The sequence below is a fragment of the Ursus maritimus genome, unplaced genomic scaffold (assembly GCF_017311325.1).
Source record: "Ursus maritimus isolate PB19 unplaced genomic scaffold, ASM1731132v1 scaffold_1, whole genome shotgun sequence".
Lineage (NCBI taxonomy): Eukaryota > Metazoa > Chordata > Mammalia > Carnivora > Ursidae > Ursus > Ursus maritimus.
The window spans coordinates 82,601,198-82,615,702 of NW_024423343.1; the positions used below are offsets into that span (position 1 = coordinate 82,601,198).

Consider the following 14,505-nt stretch of genomic DNA (forward strand, 5'->3'; position numbering starts at 1 on the left):
TGCGCCCTGCGTTCATGCATCCCGCTGATCCCACGATCCCCATTGTCCCCGACCTGGCCTTCGGACTAAGGGAGTGTTCGGAACAAATTTATATACGGCTTCCTCCGATCTCACCGCCTCTGCGTTGGTGGGAACTCTCGGTCAAATGAGGAGGGGAGTGCCAGGGGCGTGCCAGACAGGGGAGGGGGGCAACCTACGCGCGCGCTCACCCTTCTCAGAGACCCTTCCCTTGCCATCATTCAAACATACACCTTCATGGGAACCTGAAAGATTGCTTTTTTACCCCAAATCAAATACTTGAAAGTCGGAACTCCCAGTCCTAAGTGTTGGGGCTGCCTCCTGCCACTTCAACAATTACTGAGCCCAGAGTAATCAGATGATTAGGTGTTTTTAATGGAAATACTTGAGTCTCTCAGTCTCTCTCTCTCTCTCTCTCTCTCTCTCTCTCTCTCTCTCAGCCGGCTCGTAAGTAACCTGACACTAATATACATAATAAAGACAAGTGATTTGTTAGCCCTTCCCTTGGATCCTTTGACCTGAGGTTTTGCCTGGAGTGTCTGTCTGAGACTGTAACCACCCAAAGACTACCTGAGTTAATGCAGTGGGGTCTTGCCTGGAATCACTCCTAGCAATGGGATCCTTCTTCCATGGGAATGGAAGTGGGGAAGCTGAAAATCAAACTTGTAGAGAAAGCTGGATTCCATTTTTTTAATAAAAAGGAGGGGAAGTGGGAACAGGAAGAAAAAAAGGACATTAACAATAGAGATTAATCTCAGAGGAGGAATCGGATAAGTCATACATATAGTTAGTATAAATATATACTATCAAAAGTAATGTAAAACATAAAATTTAAAATATGTCTGACCCATATTGGAAATCATTAGTTTTTCTTTTTATAATTAACTTTTAGACTCATGATCTTGAATGCTCCTCTTCTATGGGTAAATTATCTGTAATGGTGTGGGGAAGAAGATTAATTTATCTAGCTATTCTCATTGTAATATTCAAGTTGGGAAAGAGGTGAGTCTGTAAATAACTGTGAAAATTTACTTTTTTGCATCTTAAAGTAAGAAGTGGCTGTGGTCATGCTGGATAGCTATTGCCCGCCCCCCGCCCGCCAATATACAAAATTCAAAGACATGCACCTCTGGGAGTATGGATGTGGCAACCCATGTGGTGGCTTTTCCCTCCTCTGAGTGCAATTGCAAGTGACTCCTGCATTCAAAGTCTTGCTTTAGGCACACATTCAAAGCACAATTCAAAGCAGTTTATCTTAATATAAGTAAAAGTCTAGTGTTGGATCAGGGTATTATTTGTTTCAGATTTCATCAGACTGAAAACAGGGGGCTGTGACACTAACCATATTAAAGCAGAAAAGCTGGCGTGAGGTTGTTTAGTCTTCTTGACACCTCCACCTTTACCTTTGCAAGGAAGTCCAAAGGCTGTGGGGCTGGAAGTTTATTTGTGCTCTGAGGTTCTCAAGCACTTTCACTCTTAAAAAAAAAAAAAAAAAAGTCTCACAGTTCTTTAAGAAATTGAGCCTGAACCATTGGAGGCTAAGAGATCTCTTCCTTTTCCGATAAATGCCTGTGCTCAGCATCCTCAAATTTGGCTGTCTTTATTTACTTCTATATTAGTTCCAATTACGTGCAGTGTAAACCAGCTTTTTGATTAACAAAACAGCAGAGCATTGGTTAAGAACACTTAAACTTCAAAAAAAATTCCCCTGGGAAGTGGGCTCTGAATTGGTTAATAATGTGCAGTACTTGCTAAATTGCTGACTTCCAGATGTGGAAAATATCTTTCTTGTTTAGGACCTATGTAACCTGATTGGATTACGACAGAAGCGTCACGTTGGAAGCTTTTGAGTGATTATTTAATTAACCATACAGTAGAAAGCTGTATTCTCCAGGAAATCCCTTCCATATTTACATAACCAATCCCTTCAGAGCAAAGGTGGAGTCTTTTCTTTTTAATTTTACTTTAATTGCAATATCAAAAAAATATATACTCCAAAACTTAGACCCCATGCCGTTTAATATCATGCTCTTCCTTCCCTGCTAAGTTCCTCTATGGCCTTTCTCCTTTTCCTCCTACACACACTCCCTCACTTTGTAGTGAGGTCTCTGTGAGATGTAGAGAGATTCAGAGATCAGTCAACCCAGCGCTCTATGTTAATTTACTTAGAGACCCTTTTTTAAAATGCCAAACTACTTTTTAGTATTGGGATCCAATCCAGAAATTCATCATACACACGCCCCAACACACACACCCTAAGATGCAGTTCACATGCAGCTTTTTTTCCCCTGGCTCTGCCATCTAAAAATAAAAATAAAATAAAATAAGAAAAAGGGCAAAGAATTTAGTTACAGAAGACGTGCTGAGAAATCCACACAACTTAATGTGCATCTCAAATCTGGTCATTAGAAATATCTGTATAAGAAGAGGCGATCCGGATTGAGGACCCGGGATCTTTCCCTTTAACTTTCGCCCCTTAGAGTTCTCCAGTTCTGTGAATGGTGTGCACCGTTTTCCGCCCTGTACTCTGTAGGATTTAGTGATGAGGATAATGATGCCAAAGGCTTGACGGAGGCGTGGAGAAGGAGGGGAGGGAGGGAGGCGAGAGGGAGAGAGGAGGAAGGGAGGGAGGTGGAATTTCATTTCTTCCACTAAAGCGTTTGCGGAGACTTCAAGGTATAATCTATCCCAGATCCTTTCCCAGAGAGAAACTTGGCGATCGTTTTCACATGATGCTCACGCTCAGGGCGCTTCAATTATCCTCCCCACAAAGATAGGTGGCGCGTGTTTCAGGGTCTCTCCTCTCTCTCCTACAGAAAAGAAAAAGAAAAAAATGTCATTAGAAGAGGCGTAACACGTCAGTCCGTCCCCAGGTTTGTGTTTCCTGGAGTGGCCGAAAGAGATCAGTTCTAACCTGCTCCGCAGGAACGAGTCCTGCCTCCCGACACTCTTGGCGAGGTTTTGTACAGTTGCTCCGGGAGCTGTTTCTTCGCTTCCACCTTTTTCTCCCCCACACTTCCTTGCTTTCATGCTTTTCTTCTCACCATTTCTGGCCAAAACTACAAACAAGACTTCGCATAGGTTTTTTTCCCTTTTCTCTCTTTTTATTCCTTTTTGTATGGTTCCCCACCCTCCTTTTATGATTTTTCTCCTTTTAAGTGGGGATGTGAGTCTGAAGTGAGAAGAGGTGTCTGTGGGCAGGAATTTCAGGTGGTTTAGCTCCTTTATGGCAAGCTTTTCCCAAGAGTGACTTCTTCGATTTCTCTGGCACTCCTGTTCTCTCTCCTTCCTTTTCTCTCCTTTTTCCTCCCCCAAATAATTTGCCTTTACCTGTCCATTCAGGTAACCAAAGGTGCCTTTGCTACCCACCCTAGGAAAAGTTTTATTGAGAACTACATGGTGGAATGAAAACTCTTCAAGGGGAGAAATTCTGCTCTATTTTTGCATCTAGTCCCAATTCATTGTATTCAGCAATTAAAACTTGGCAAATACCTGTTAATAATTACAAAACTTGATTGATACAAACCTACCAAATTCAGGGGCAAGTCTTTCTCTTAGATATGGCAGTGCATCCTCTCCCACCGGAGAAGGCTGTTTTCTAAGCAGAAAGTTGCCTGTTTTTGTCTGCTTAGCGAGTTTCATTTCTTTATTTTATTCTTTGTGTGTGTGTATGTATGTGTAACACCTCACTTCTGTGATGATAAATAAAGAAGTGAAAGTCCTCATGGAACTTAGTCGTTCAAAGTGTGTATGTGTGTCTGGGGGTCACTACAGCTGGGAAGAAAGCTGCTGTCAGGATATCAGAGTTTTAAATTAAGGGTAACTTTTGAAATTGTATTTTAAATGGCATAGTATTAACATGGATTACACAGGAGACACATGCACACACATATCCCATTCCATACTTTGGCACTGAAAAGTCGAGAGATAGCAGGAGTTCCCAGGAACAGTGATGAGCCCGGCTAACATGAATGTGTTTATCTCCCACCTACTTATATATTTTTACATGCTCCCCTATAATGATGAAGGCAAGATTACTAACTCCAGAGTTAGAAATAACGAGCAAAGATAAAGTTTACAGCACAAATGTCCTGTCTCTCCCTCACACACACACACATGCTCATAAAACTAGCAGCTTACTTTATTAAACATGTATTTATATGCAATCGTGTTTAAGTCTCAGCATGAATACAGACAGGCCAGCTGTTTCATCCCAGACACTTGTGTGACCATTTCCTTATTTCAGGATTTTTCCCAACAATTTCCAATCAATAGGAGAGCCAAGAAATGACAAAACGTGTCAAACTTAAAAGTCACCCACTATGCCTAGGTTAAATTCAAGGTGCTTTCTAAATCATCCACTTCCCCTTCTCTCTGCTCCCCCCCCCCACCCCTCTCAGCAAATGTGTGGAAACTGATACTCACTTTCCAGGTTTTCTGCAAAGCTTCTAGCACAGGAGACAATAGGTGCGGGGCGTGGGGACTGAGTGTGCTCGGCAGAGAAAGGGTTAATGGCCCTTGTGTTACAGTTTGCATCTGTTACATCTTTTATAGCCCCTGTTTAAACTAATCCTCGAGGCACAGCATCTTCCCAACCTCCACCGAGTTTCGGGATTCTCCTCTCCTGCCTGCCTCCGAGGTTCCCCTTCTCCAAGTTTTGACAGTTTCAGCTGAAAAAATGCAGCGCCTCTCTCGATTTTTAGGTACAAAAGTTTCGAAGCCAGGAAGGATACGATCATTTAGTAGAGCTTAAAAGTATTGCCGTAGCGGTTGGACTTTCTCTTTCTTTTCTTGAGGGGATAAAAAAAATTTTCTACTGGAACTATTTAAGGGAACCAGTGTAGGGGAGCATGTGTGTGAATGAGGTGGGGGAAAATACTTAAGTAAATATTGTCAAAGTGCCGGGGGGGGGAGTTGGGGGGGTGGGAAGCGACAGTGTCCAAAGAGGCTTATAATTATACTTCTTATTTCGGCGTGAAACGGGAAATCTTAATTTGGGGGCGGGGGACTGGGGGGAGGCAGAGACAGTGCCTCGATAAACTCCAAAAGGGGAGGGGAGGGGGCGCGGGGCGAGTGGGCTTCCTATAATTACTATTATCAATTTGCCCGAGTGTGCTTCATCCGGGGGCTGTTTCGCGTTGTTTGTTTGTTTGTTTCCTCTGGGGAATGGGGTTGTGGGGGGGTGGGGTGAGACAAGATGAGAGTGAAAGAAAGCCTCGCCTCACCCCAAGTTCCCGAGCCGGGCTGAGGACTTTTCCGAGGAAAGGGTCCGCCTAGCCCTGAGTCAAGCAGCCTTACTGTACCGCCGTGTGCATTCCCTCATACGGTCAGGAGTTATGACTCATTTTGAAGATGTAATTCTTGTCTCTCTGATCCCCTCGCGGGTGCAACACACCAAACAGTAACAAACACAAAGCGCCTCGGGGCCAAGGCTGGGGGTAGGGGGCGGGGAGGGGGCCGCCGAAGTTTCGCTTTGGCGTTGGGGGGCGCGGATGGGTGCTCGCCGGGGCCCTGGCCCGGCTCCCCTGGGCGGCCCGCGCGCGTTTCAATGGGCGCGGGCGATGCCCACATTGTCGCTGTGTTTGGTTGCTAGATCGAGCCTGCGTGCTGCCGAAGCAGGGCGCCGAGTCCATGCGAACTGCCATCTGATCCGCTCTTATCAATGAAGCAGCCGATCATGGCGGATGGCCCCCGGTGCAAGAGGCGCAAACAAGCCAATCCCAGGAGGAAAAACGGTAAGAAGCGGCCCGAACCAAACTTTTCCGGGCCACTCCGCGGCTCGAGACCCAGGGAGAAGGAGGGGGAAAGGGAAAGGGAACCGAGGCGGCGGCGGCGGCGGCGCCCAGGGCTCGCGGGCGAGCCTCTCTCCGTGGCCGGCGCCGGAGCCCGGCGCGCGCGGCGACTGGACCCGGGGAGTTGGGGAAGTGCTGGGCAAAGTGAGCGGGGGGCGCCGGGGAGGCTCCGAGCGCTGGGGTCCGGTGGGGGCCCCGCGCCCCCACCCCGCCACCCCCTTGTGCCCCCGCCTCCACCCTCCCGCTGCCTCCGCCTCTCTCTCCGCTAGCGCCCGGTCCGCCGGGTCCCCGGCCGGGCTGCGGGAGTGTCCGGCAAGGGCAGGGCGGGGGCCCGGGCGCCAGGTCTTGCAGGATCCCGGGGCGGGGGCGGGGGTGGCAGAGGAACTGCGAGGGCGGGAGAGGGGGCCTGGGGCTGTGCCTCCGCAAGGCTTAAAGTTTCTTGCCGGAGTCTCGCGGCCGCCTCTCCGTAAGCCAAGTAACGGTCCGCGGGCAGCGGGGCCCGGCCGGGCGCGCCCGGAGCTCGGGTGGGAGGGACTCGGCCGGCCCTGCGCGGGGTCCGGCAGGGTCCATGCGGGCTCGGGGGTAGGTGGCTCCTCTCCAGCGGGCTCTGGCCCCACGCCGGGGACTGGAGGGGTCGAAGAGAGCAGGGAGAGTTTTCTGGGCAGTTTCTACATGGTCAGGAGGAGCCCGTTATCCAAGCTGAGTCAGGAAGGAGGAAGGAGATGGGGGTGCGAGGGGGACACACAGACCAGAGGTGGGAGATTAAAAGGGTGACTGTTAATAAGGTATATCTTGGAGAGAGGCAGAGAAGGGATGAAGGAAAGGAAAGAGAGAAACAGAGAGACAGAGAGAGAGATCGACCCCCCTAGGTGTTACCCCCGAACAAAATCGTGGGAATAAAAGAGAAAAGTGATTGGCAAGAGCGCAGAAGGCGCCTGGGGGAGGGGAGAGAGCTGGGGACCAGAGAGGGTGCTGGGGGGAGCTGACAGAGGGTACTGAGTTTAAAAAGAAAAACCAACCCCCCAAAACAAACAAGCGAACTAGCGCCAGCTCAGACTGGGAAAGGAAACTTCTCGCTCCCCTCGATCTCAGCTTGATCACCCGGCACGGGGCCGCGTTGACGCTCCTGAGCTGGACGTGGGGACGCGGCGCCGGCCCGGCCTCCGGCCTCCCGCAAACCCAGCCCGCACCTCGCGGGGACCGCCCGGCCCACTTGGAGCAACTTTCCTCTAGAGAGGACAATTGTGCGCGCCCCAGGCCTGCCCCGGAGCTGCGCGGCGCAGGGAGGGGGCGACTGGGGGCGCAGTGCGGGGTGCTGGAGGGAGAGAAAACACAAAGACGAGAGAATTTTGATTAGAGACAAATGATGCTTCACTCTGTCTCTGTCTCTCTAGGTTGTGTGTGGGGTGTGTGTGTGTGTGTGTGTGTGTGTGTGTGTATCTTTTGCTTGTTGTGGTGGAGGTGTCGAGCCATATGGGGGAGTGATAGAGGAATTTTGGTCAGAAACTGTTCGTTACGTATCCTGCCTTTTCCCTTTGTGCTGCCTTTGATCTATTTGCTTGGCTTAGTATTACAAAAAAAAAAAACAAGTACAATAATATATTCCGAGCTGCTTCCCCAAGATCCAGTTGAGGCTGCCTCTTTTTAAGTCTGTCTCTCCTCTCTCTCTCTCTCTCTCTCTCTCTCTCTCTGTGTGTGTCTGTCTCTCTTAATTTAATTTTTTTCTTCATTCTGGTATCTGGCATTATTTAAGGTGGTCCTTACACAGGAGACCTCCCCTTCCCCATCTCTGGGTAATTTAGTAGACACTAAAATTATACCTAATGTCCCCCTCTCCTCTCTTGTGTTTCCTCTGTTCCTTTTATTAAATGTTGGTTATTGATTTTCTAAAATCAATGTCTGTTGTGGGGCTTTTTTCCCCCTCTTACAAGTATCTAAAGCACGGTGCTGATCAACTGGATAACAAAAGCTTTGTGTCAAGGAGGCTTTTTTTTTTCTTATGTTAAACAGTCATTTTTTTGAGAGAGAGAGAGAGAGAAGAGAACGAGATATAAAGCAAGGTTCCCAGAAGTGTTCTTTTGCAGAAGAGACTATTTAGAATGTTTGTTTCTGCTTTCCTCCCTCCTCCCACCCCCTTCGGGATTTTGCCACTGATGACCAGCCTGGCCCGGGCAGTGAGGTCAGGCCAGAGCCCAGGTCTGGGGAAATAGAGGGCTCCAAGCTTCCTGGGAACCCTGAGGGGTGGGGTTGGCTGAGAGGGAGGCCTGCTGGGGGCTTCGCAGGTGAAACAGAGTGCCAGGGAGGTGCTCAGCCATGGACACTGCAACCATTTCCCCTCCGCCCAGCCACTAACTTGGGAGAAGCCTCAACACTCCGAAATGGAAAGTTGAATTGCACATTTTAAGGCATTTACCTCAGACCTTGCCCAATTAACAGCAAGCCTGTCCATTGCTTATAGCTCCTCTAACTTTGACTATTACCTGTCTCTTTTTCCAAATAATCTGTTAAAAAAAAAAAACAACATGCTGTGAATTGGTTACTTGTCAGTGTTTTTCTTCGGGTTTAATCTGACTGAGCAATGCCCTGGTTTTGAGAAGCAGGTAGAAGAGTTTTCTTCCCCCTTTTCATTTTCTTTCTCATCAAGCACATATCCAATGCCTTTCCCTTTGGGGATTGCCAGGATTTATCTGAACTGAGTGGATTTTTCTTCTTTCCTGGATTCATGGAAAAGATGTCACTTTTGAGCTTGTGTCTTTGCTGATAACACTAAATATGATGATGCTTATCAAAATCATATAGAAATTCCTGGAAAGGAATAATGGCAATACTAATCACAGAAGTAAGAAGCTGCAAGAAAAAAAAATGGTCATCTAGGAAACTAGAATGGCATTTTATATAATTTTAATGAAGTCAACAATGTATATATAGGTGAAGGCGACAAGAAGAAACAACATGTAAAGCAGTTGTGTGTGCGTGCATGTGTGCATGTGTGTGTTTGAAAGGCTGGTCAAGAATGTGATTAGAAGACGATGCTGTACACAATTATTAAAAAGCAAAGGAGAAGGAGGCAGTTTGAGGGAAATAAATGTGCAAAGAGAGAAACAAGAATCTAAAATCCAGCCTTCAAGATTCTCAGGCCAGCAAGATGCTTGGCAAAGACAGTGCCAGGGCCAAGTTAATCCAGAGCTGACAGTCTCCTTTCCCCCACATGGAAAGGATGAAATCTCTTCCCAGAAAGTAAGATGTGCAGGAGGAAAGGGGGAGAGGGGTGAGGGGGAAGGAGGCAAAAAGCAAGTTGCCGGCAGACAAGAATGTGTGTCGGTTTCAAGAAAGTTCAGTCAGATGATCTTCAGTCGCCTGACTCACTTTGTAACACTTTCACTGAAGCTGGAGAGGAGGGGGAAAACCCAGCCCCCCTTTTCCATTCCCCTGATTATACCCCACTATCTCCACACAGCCTTGGAGTCAGAAATGAGCACTTGGAGCGGGAGATGCCCGGCTGTTGCCTGCCACTGGCGGGCCCGGTTGTAACTTGCAAAGTTTGTTGCTTTAGCCCTTGATTCGGCTCCGGCTCCTGGGGATGCTCCTGCTTCCCTCCGGCCTCCTGTGGAGCAGGGAAGATGGGCCAGCCTCCCCAGCCCACTGCCTTCCAGCATCAGCCTCTGAAAAATCGCACACAGACGTGCAGGTTGTTAACAAAAATCAAATCTGGAAACTGCTTGTTTCAGAAAAGGGAATGAAGTTGTCTTTTAAATGAAAACTGAAGTAGGAGAGGAGGGGGAAAGGAAATGGAGGAAAGAAAGAAAAGTTAAATTTGGTTTTTCTTCAAACTTTCAGCTAAAGGGTTGGGGATTGTGTGGGGAAGTGGGGAAGATTTTTACAAACGCCTTTGGTCTCTGATTTCCAGTGGTAAAGGAAAGGGATAAAGTTGGGTGTTTTCAGGGCTTTGAACCCTAGGGGAGAAACAATCAGATGAGCAGAAATGATTATCCTTTTTTCAGATAAGCCCTCTCTCCTTACCACTTCCTTAAAGGGAGTGGAGGCGCTGGTGGTGATGCTTGCAGGCAGCGGAGGACAGAGAAGTTGCTTCCGCTTCAGAGATGCTTAAATGAAAAGGGAAAGAAATGCATTCTGCCCCTTGTTAAGGATGTAGCTCCTGCCTCTCCTCTCTGAGAGGTGAAGTTGGGATGGGGCAGCCCGGAGTCAGAGCCCCTTAGTACACACTGAGGCAGGGAAGTTTCCTTCGGATTACAGTCGCTTCAGACTTGGTTATCTGTGCAAGTGGAGAAATCTTTTGCAAGTAGCTTTCTTCATAAAGTTGGTGAGTTGATAGGGAGCCTGTTTTGCTGATTCTCAAAGCCCTCAGAGGCAGTGTGGCAGGTACCAGTTCTGAGGGCGCTCCTAAGATATCCATCTCCATCCTTTTCTCTCTGTGGAGATCTTCTGCAAGTTTCGTCACGCTGCACACACGCAAGACTGGGGGCTATGTATCTAGACTGATCTATTTGTTTTATTTCGGTTTGGAAAAACTAAGTCCATTGGGGTAGAACATGCCTTCCGTCGTAGCAGAGCCACGAGCCTGCTGGCATCCATAGTGTGACGCTCCACCAGGGGTAAGGGTGGGCTAAGGATTTTAAACTTTACATTGTTACTCTGTTGCCAAATAAAAATAAATTCACGTCTTTAAGCATTTATTTCCAAACACGCATAAAGCCAAGATTAAAGTTCCTTGCTAAACGGCTATGTCATATGCATCCGATGCTTCCTTTCTCGCTTGCTTAATTTGCTCAAAGTAAAGAAAATTCCAAGAGGTTATCAAAGACCCTGATACCGTCTTAAGAATATTTCCTTGGAGAAATGTATGTCTACCCTGAAGGTAGGAAAGGACGGTGTTGCTAGCTCTCTAGCAGTGCTGCGTTTATTCTAAGATGTGGAAGATTCTTTTCCTTACAACAGTTTTTGTCATCTGCATTCTTCCAAGGCTTTTAAGGTGCATTTTCTTCTGTGTGAAAGGGAACTCTTTGTCCTTTTCCTCTCCAGCACCGTGGCTTCCCAAGGTAGACACTATTTTGTGCCTGTCACAGAGAGAGGGAGTGCAGGTTTGCAATGCTCACAGACAATTGATTGTCTGCCCTAATGTGTTTCATTTACATGTTTATAACGTCAATGGTGCTGGGGTGTCCACTGTACCATTCATTCCCGCATTCCCACAAGGGGGCAATTGTCTGAATGGCCAAGTCAGACACCTTTTTGATTGCTCTTTGGTTGTCTTTTTAGAGCAAAGAGATAAAGGAGGAAAATCTGTGATGCAGAAACACTAGTTGAAAATATACAGAATTAAATGTCACCACAAAAGCAGATGTTAACATAAGCCCAAATGTGCTTTTTAGCCAAGATGTGAAGGTTGAAAAAAATAATTCCGAGCAGAGGGAAGGATGATTTAAAACCAATAAATAAAGCCCTATTCCCCCTCCCTATTTCTTTTCTTTCTTTAGCAGTCAGAAGATGAAATGTGATTTTCATTTTTAAGCCTTGAAACATCTAGGCACCTCCCTATTATTTGTATGTTTGCTGTGATTTGTGAATTTTGTATATATTTACATAGCTCTGTTTATACCAACAGCATCAGCTTACCACTTGGAAAATCTATTGAATCACTATTTGGGCTGTGGGGAGTGTAAACTTTTAAAAAGTAAGATCCAAGTATTTCTTCATCAAGCATTTTTTAAAAGGAAAGCAGTAATAATCAGCAGACTCTATGGAAGTCTTTGCCTTAATAGCTATGTGCCAAATACTTTTATCTTGGGTGACAGTCCTGTCAGAGTGAAAACTCTCAGGAAAAGTGTAACTAGTAGTTACAAAGTAAATAAAGAATTTCGTTTTAAGGTGTTCTGTACTGTTTTTATACTATGTGTGTATGCGTGCATGTGTGTGTGTTGTCTTGTGTTTCCTCTGAGAAAAGTGAGAGGAAAAGCCATCCATGTGTGTGCTTTTGGCTCTTCTCTTCATTCAGTTCTCCCCTACATATTATGCATATATGTATCACACATGAATACATCTGCTTAAAAAAGAAAGATTTCACAGTTCAGATGGTGCCTTGCTGGTTCATTAAGGTAATACAGTTATTAGAAGTTCGTCTAATTTCGCGTGTGGTCCATAAGGAGAGAAAATACTAACTCTTGTGTCATCTGGTAGGAGGTAAATAGGGTGGGGAAACTTTTATAATTTTGTAGTAAATTAGGGAGAAAAAATCGCCAGTCTGTGAAAAGATTTTTGCCTCTCCGGGAAGACACGCACAGTAGCTGCACCGTTAGCTGAACCCCTGACACGGCGGTCTTTTGAATGCCTTAGGTATGATTTCACTTTCGCTCACATCAATGCTGACCTGAATGCCTTTCATATCTGATCCGCTGTGTCTCTCCCAGTAAACATCCCCTGAGGGGAGAACAAAGAAAGGAGCTCTTCTTCTTCTTAATCACAATTCAGCCCTTTCACCGCCGGCAGGCTCCATTTGCATTCTGCCACAGAAAGCCAAGATGAAAAGAAAGAGAGAGAGAGAGAGAGAGAGGAGAGAGGAGAGAGGAGAGAGGAGAGAGGAGAGGAGGAGAGAGGCAGAGGGTAGTAGCTGAGTAAAATAACTTAGGTGTTTGTGGCTGTTTGTTGGGCTTTCCCTAGTTACCAGCCTTATATAGTTGATGCTTGACCAGGCCCTGTCCCTCCTGACAGGCATATAGTGTTACAAGATGGCATGTCTGTACTATTCATGGCCACCCGCTCAACACTTGAGGTAAAAAGTGTCAGAGAGGGATCAAATTCTCCCTCAGAAGCCTGTTAGACTTGGGGTCAGGTGTGTGGACTTCCCACTCTTGAGTGCTGCCTACTATTTGGCTTTACTTATTGTTTACCATCAGACCAGGGAGGTGAGGGCACTTGGGGGACGGGGTGGGGGGGGGGGTTGCTGCAGCTGGAGACTGCTCTGGAGGAGAGAAGGGATAAGTCTCCCAAGGCCCTGCTCTGGTTTTGGTGATGGGTGTCTGGCCCAGAGAAAAAGGGAGAAGTGCTTACAACCAGCCTGAACACACTGATAAATCTTCAGGAAAACTGGAAAAGACTTTCCCATTTTTTCCCCTGACTTTTTATGATAATTCATATTTTCAAATGAAAGGGGAAAAAAGCCAAGAAAGAAACTCTCAAATGAGCCAAAAAGGAAAAAAAAATTCTCTGAAAAGAATTTTAGGGGGAAAAGTTGTTCTATTTTAAAAAGCTTTGAGGGCTGTAAAGTGCCACGTTTTTCACACCTTCTCCATACTTTTTTTTCAGATTTTTTTAGTATGTTTAACATTTGTGAGATGACAGCCTTTTTGTATCTCAAACTGGATGCTTCAAGATTTGTAGGGAGGGGTTGGTGGTATTCATGTTCTCCTCAGAGAGAAAGTTTATGCCTCAAGGGCTCCTTCTTACTGGGAACTGTTTAAACCCTCGCAGGCGGACCTGTCAGGTTTTACTGTGTTATTTGCCTCCATTTTCAACATGCAAAAGTAACATGCAGTTAATGGTATCGGAATGAGACCACAGCAAGAGCAGAAACCTCTCGTGACAACTTTTCAGCTACATTATCTTGCTCCTAAACTGTCTTGTCTTTTTTCCCCCTTTCTGAAACCGCTTTTAGATACCAACAGTTTTTCAACAATTAGATTAAGCACATAATGCGCGTGCGTGCGCGCGCGCGCGCGCACACACACACACACACACACACGCACGCGCGTACACCACAAGTTTAGAAGTGCAATCGCTTCACACAGCAGAGTGAATAATTGGAAATGGGGGCTTTTCTGATAGCCATTGTGCGGATTTCACTTATAAGAGCAAAACTAGCGGAGATATTAGAAGTTGTACACGAGCATGTGACACAGATTCCTAATTTTTTTTTCTTTTTCCCAGAAGATTTACAGAATTTACAAAAAGAGATTATCCCTACACCTTCCACCCCTCCTATCCACCCCCATGACCCAAGCAATGAAGGATTTAGGCAGATTTACTTCAGTAAACACCTTTGGACACTTGGGGGGAAAGTGGGAGTCTGTTTGCAAAAGGAGGCTTTTGTTAAGTGAGGTACCGGGATAATGCTTTACCAGGCAGCTGTGATATTAACCTACCCAGCAATGCGGGAACACTCTTTAACTCTTTGAGTGCCTGGCCCTTTGCACTCAGCAGATAAAATCCTGGCTCTCCAAAGACACTCAGAATTCTGGTTCTAGCAGTTTATTATTCAGACAAGTCTTGTAGACATGAAAACTGTTCAAGCTTTTAAAACAATGTGGTTTAATTAGATGAGGTGGACTTACATTGCTCATAAGCCCTCCAAATGGTGGTTTATAATTGGCAAGAAAAAAAAAAGGAATCAAGGCAGCACATTAAAAATTCCAGGAAATATCTTTAGAAAAGCTATTTTCATTTCCAGCTTTTAAAATATTAGACCATGGTAGCTAGAGGGAATAAAGCAGCTGGGGCCTCTTTCCTTACTATAAAAGACACCAGAAGTTTGTGATGAAGAAAGGGGCTTCGGCTCAAAAAGCTGTAAGAGGCCAGTTGGGACAGTGACATTATCACAGCCCTCGCATCTTTTCAAGGGGGAAGTGTTGCCTATCTTTCAGAGCTTGGAAGGTCATGTGAACCTCAGAGTCAGGGCCCGAGG

General features: G+C 46.2%; 1 protein-coding gene across 6 annotated transcripts in view; it reads left to right on the forward strand.

Moving 5' to 3' along the window:
• The first annotated feature begins 3,036 nt into the window (after positions 1–3,036).
• Positions 3,037–14,505, forward strand: part of ZEB2 (zinc finger E-box binding homeobox 2) — a 133,638-nt gene continuing 122,169 nt past the window's right edge. The window contains exons 1-2 of one of the 6 annotated variants that reach the window (XM_040645219.1): positions 3,037–3,095; positions 5,610–5,753. In XM_040645219.1, coding sequence (XP_040501153.1) covers positions 3,047–3,095; positions 5,610–5,753 — 193 coding nt within the window. In that variant the 5' untranslated portion in view covers positions 3,037–3,046. The other 5 variants (XM_040645222.1, XM_040645221.1, XM_040645220.1 and 2 more) reach the window with 5 other exon arrangements.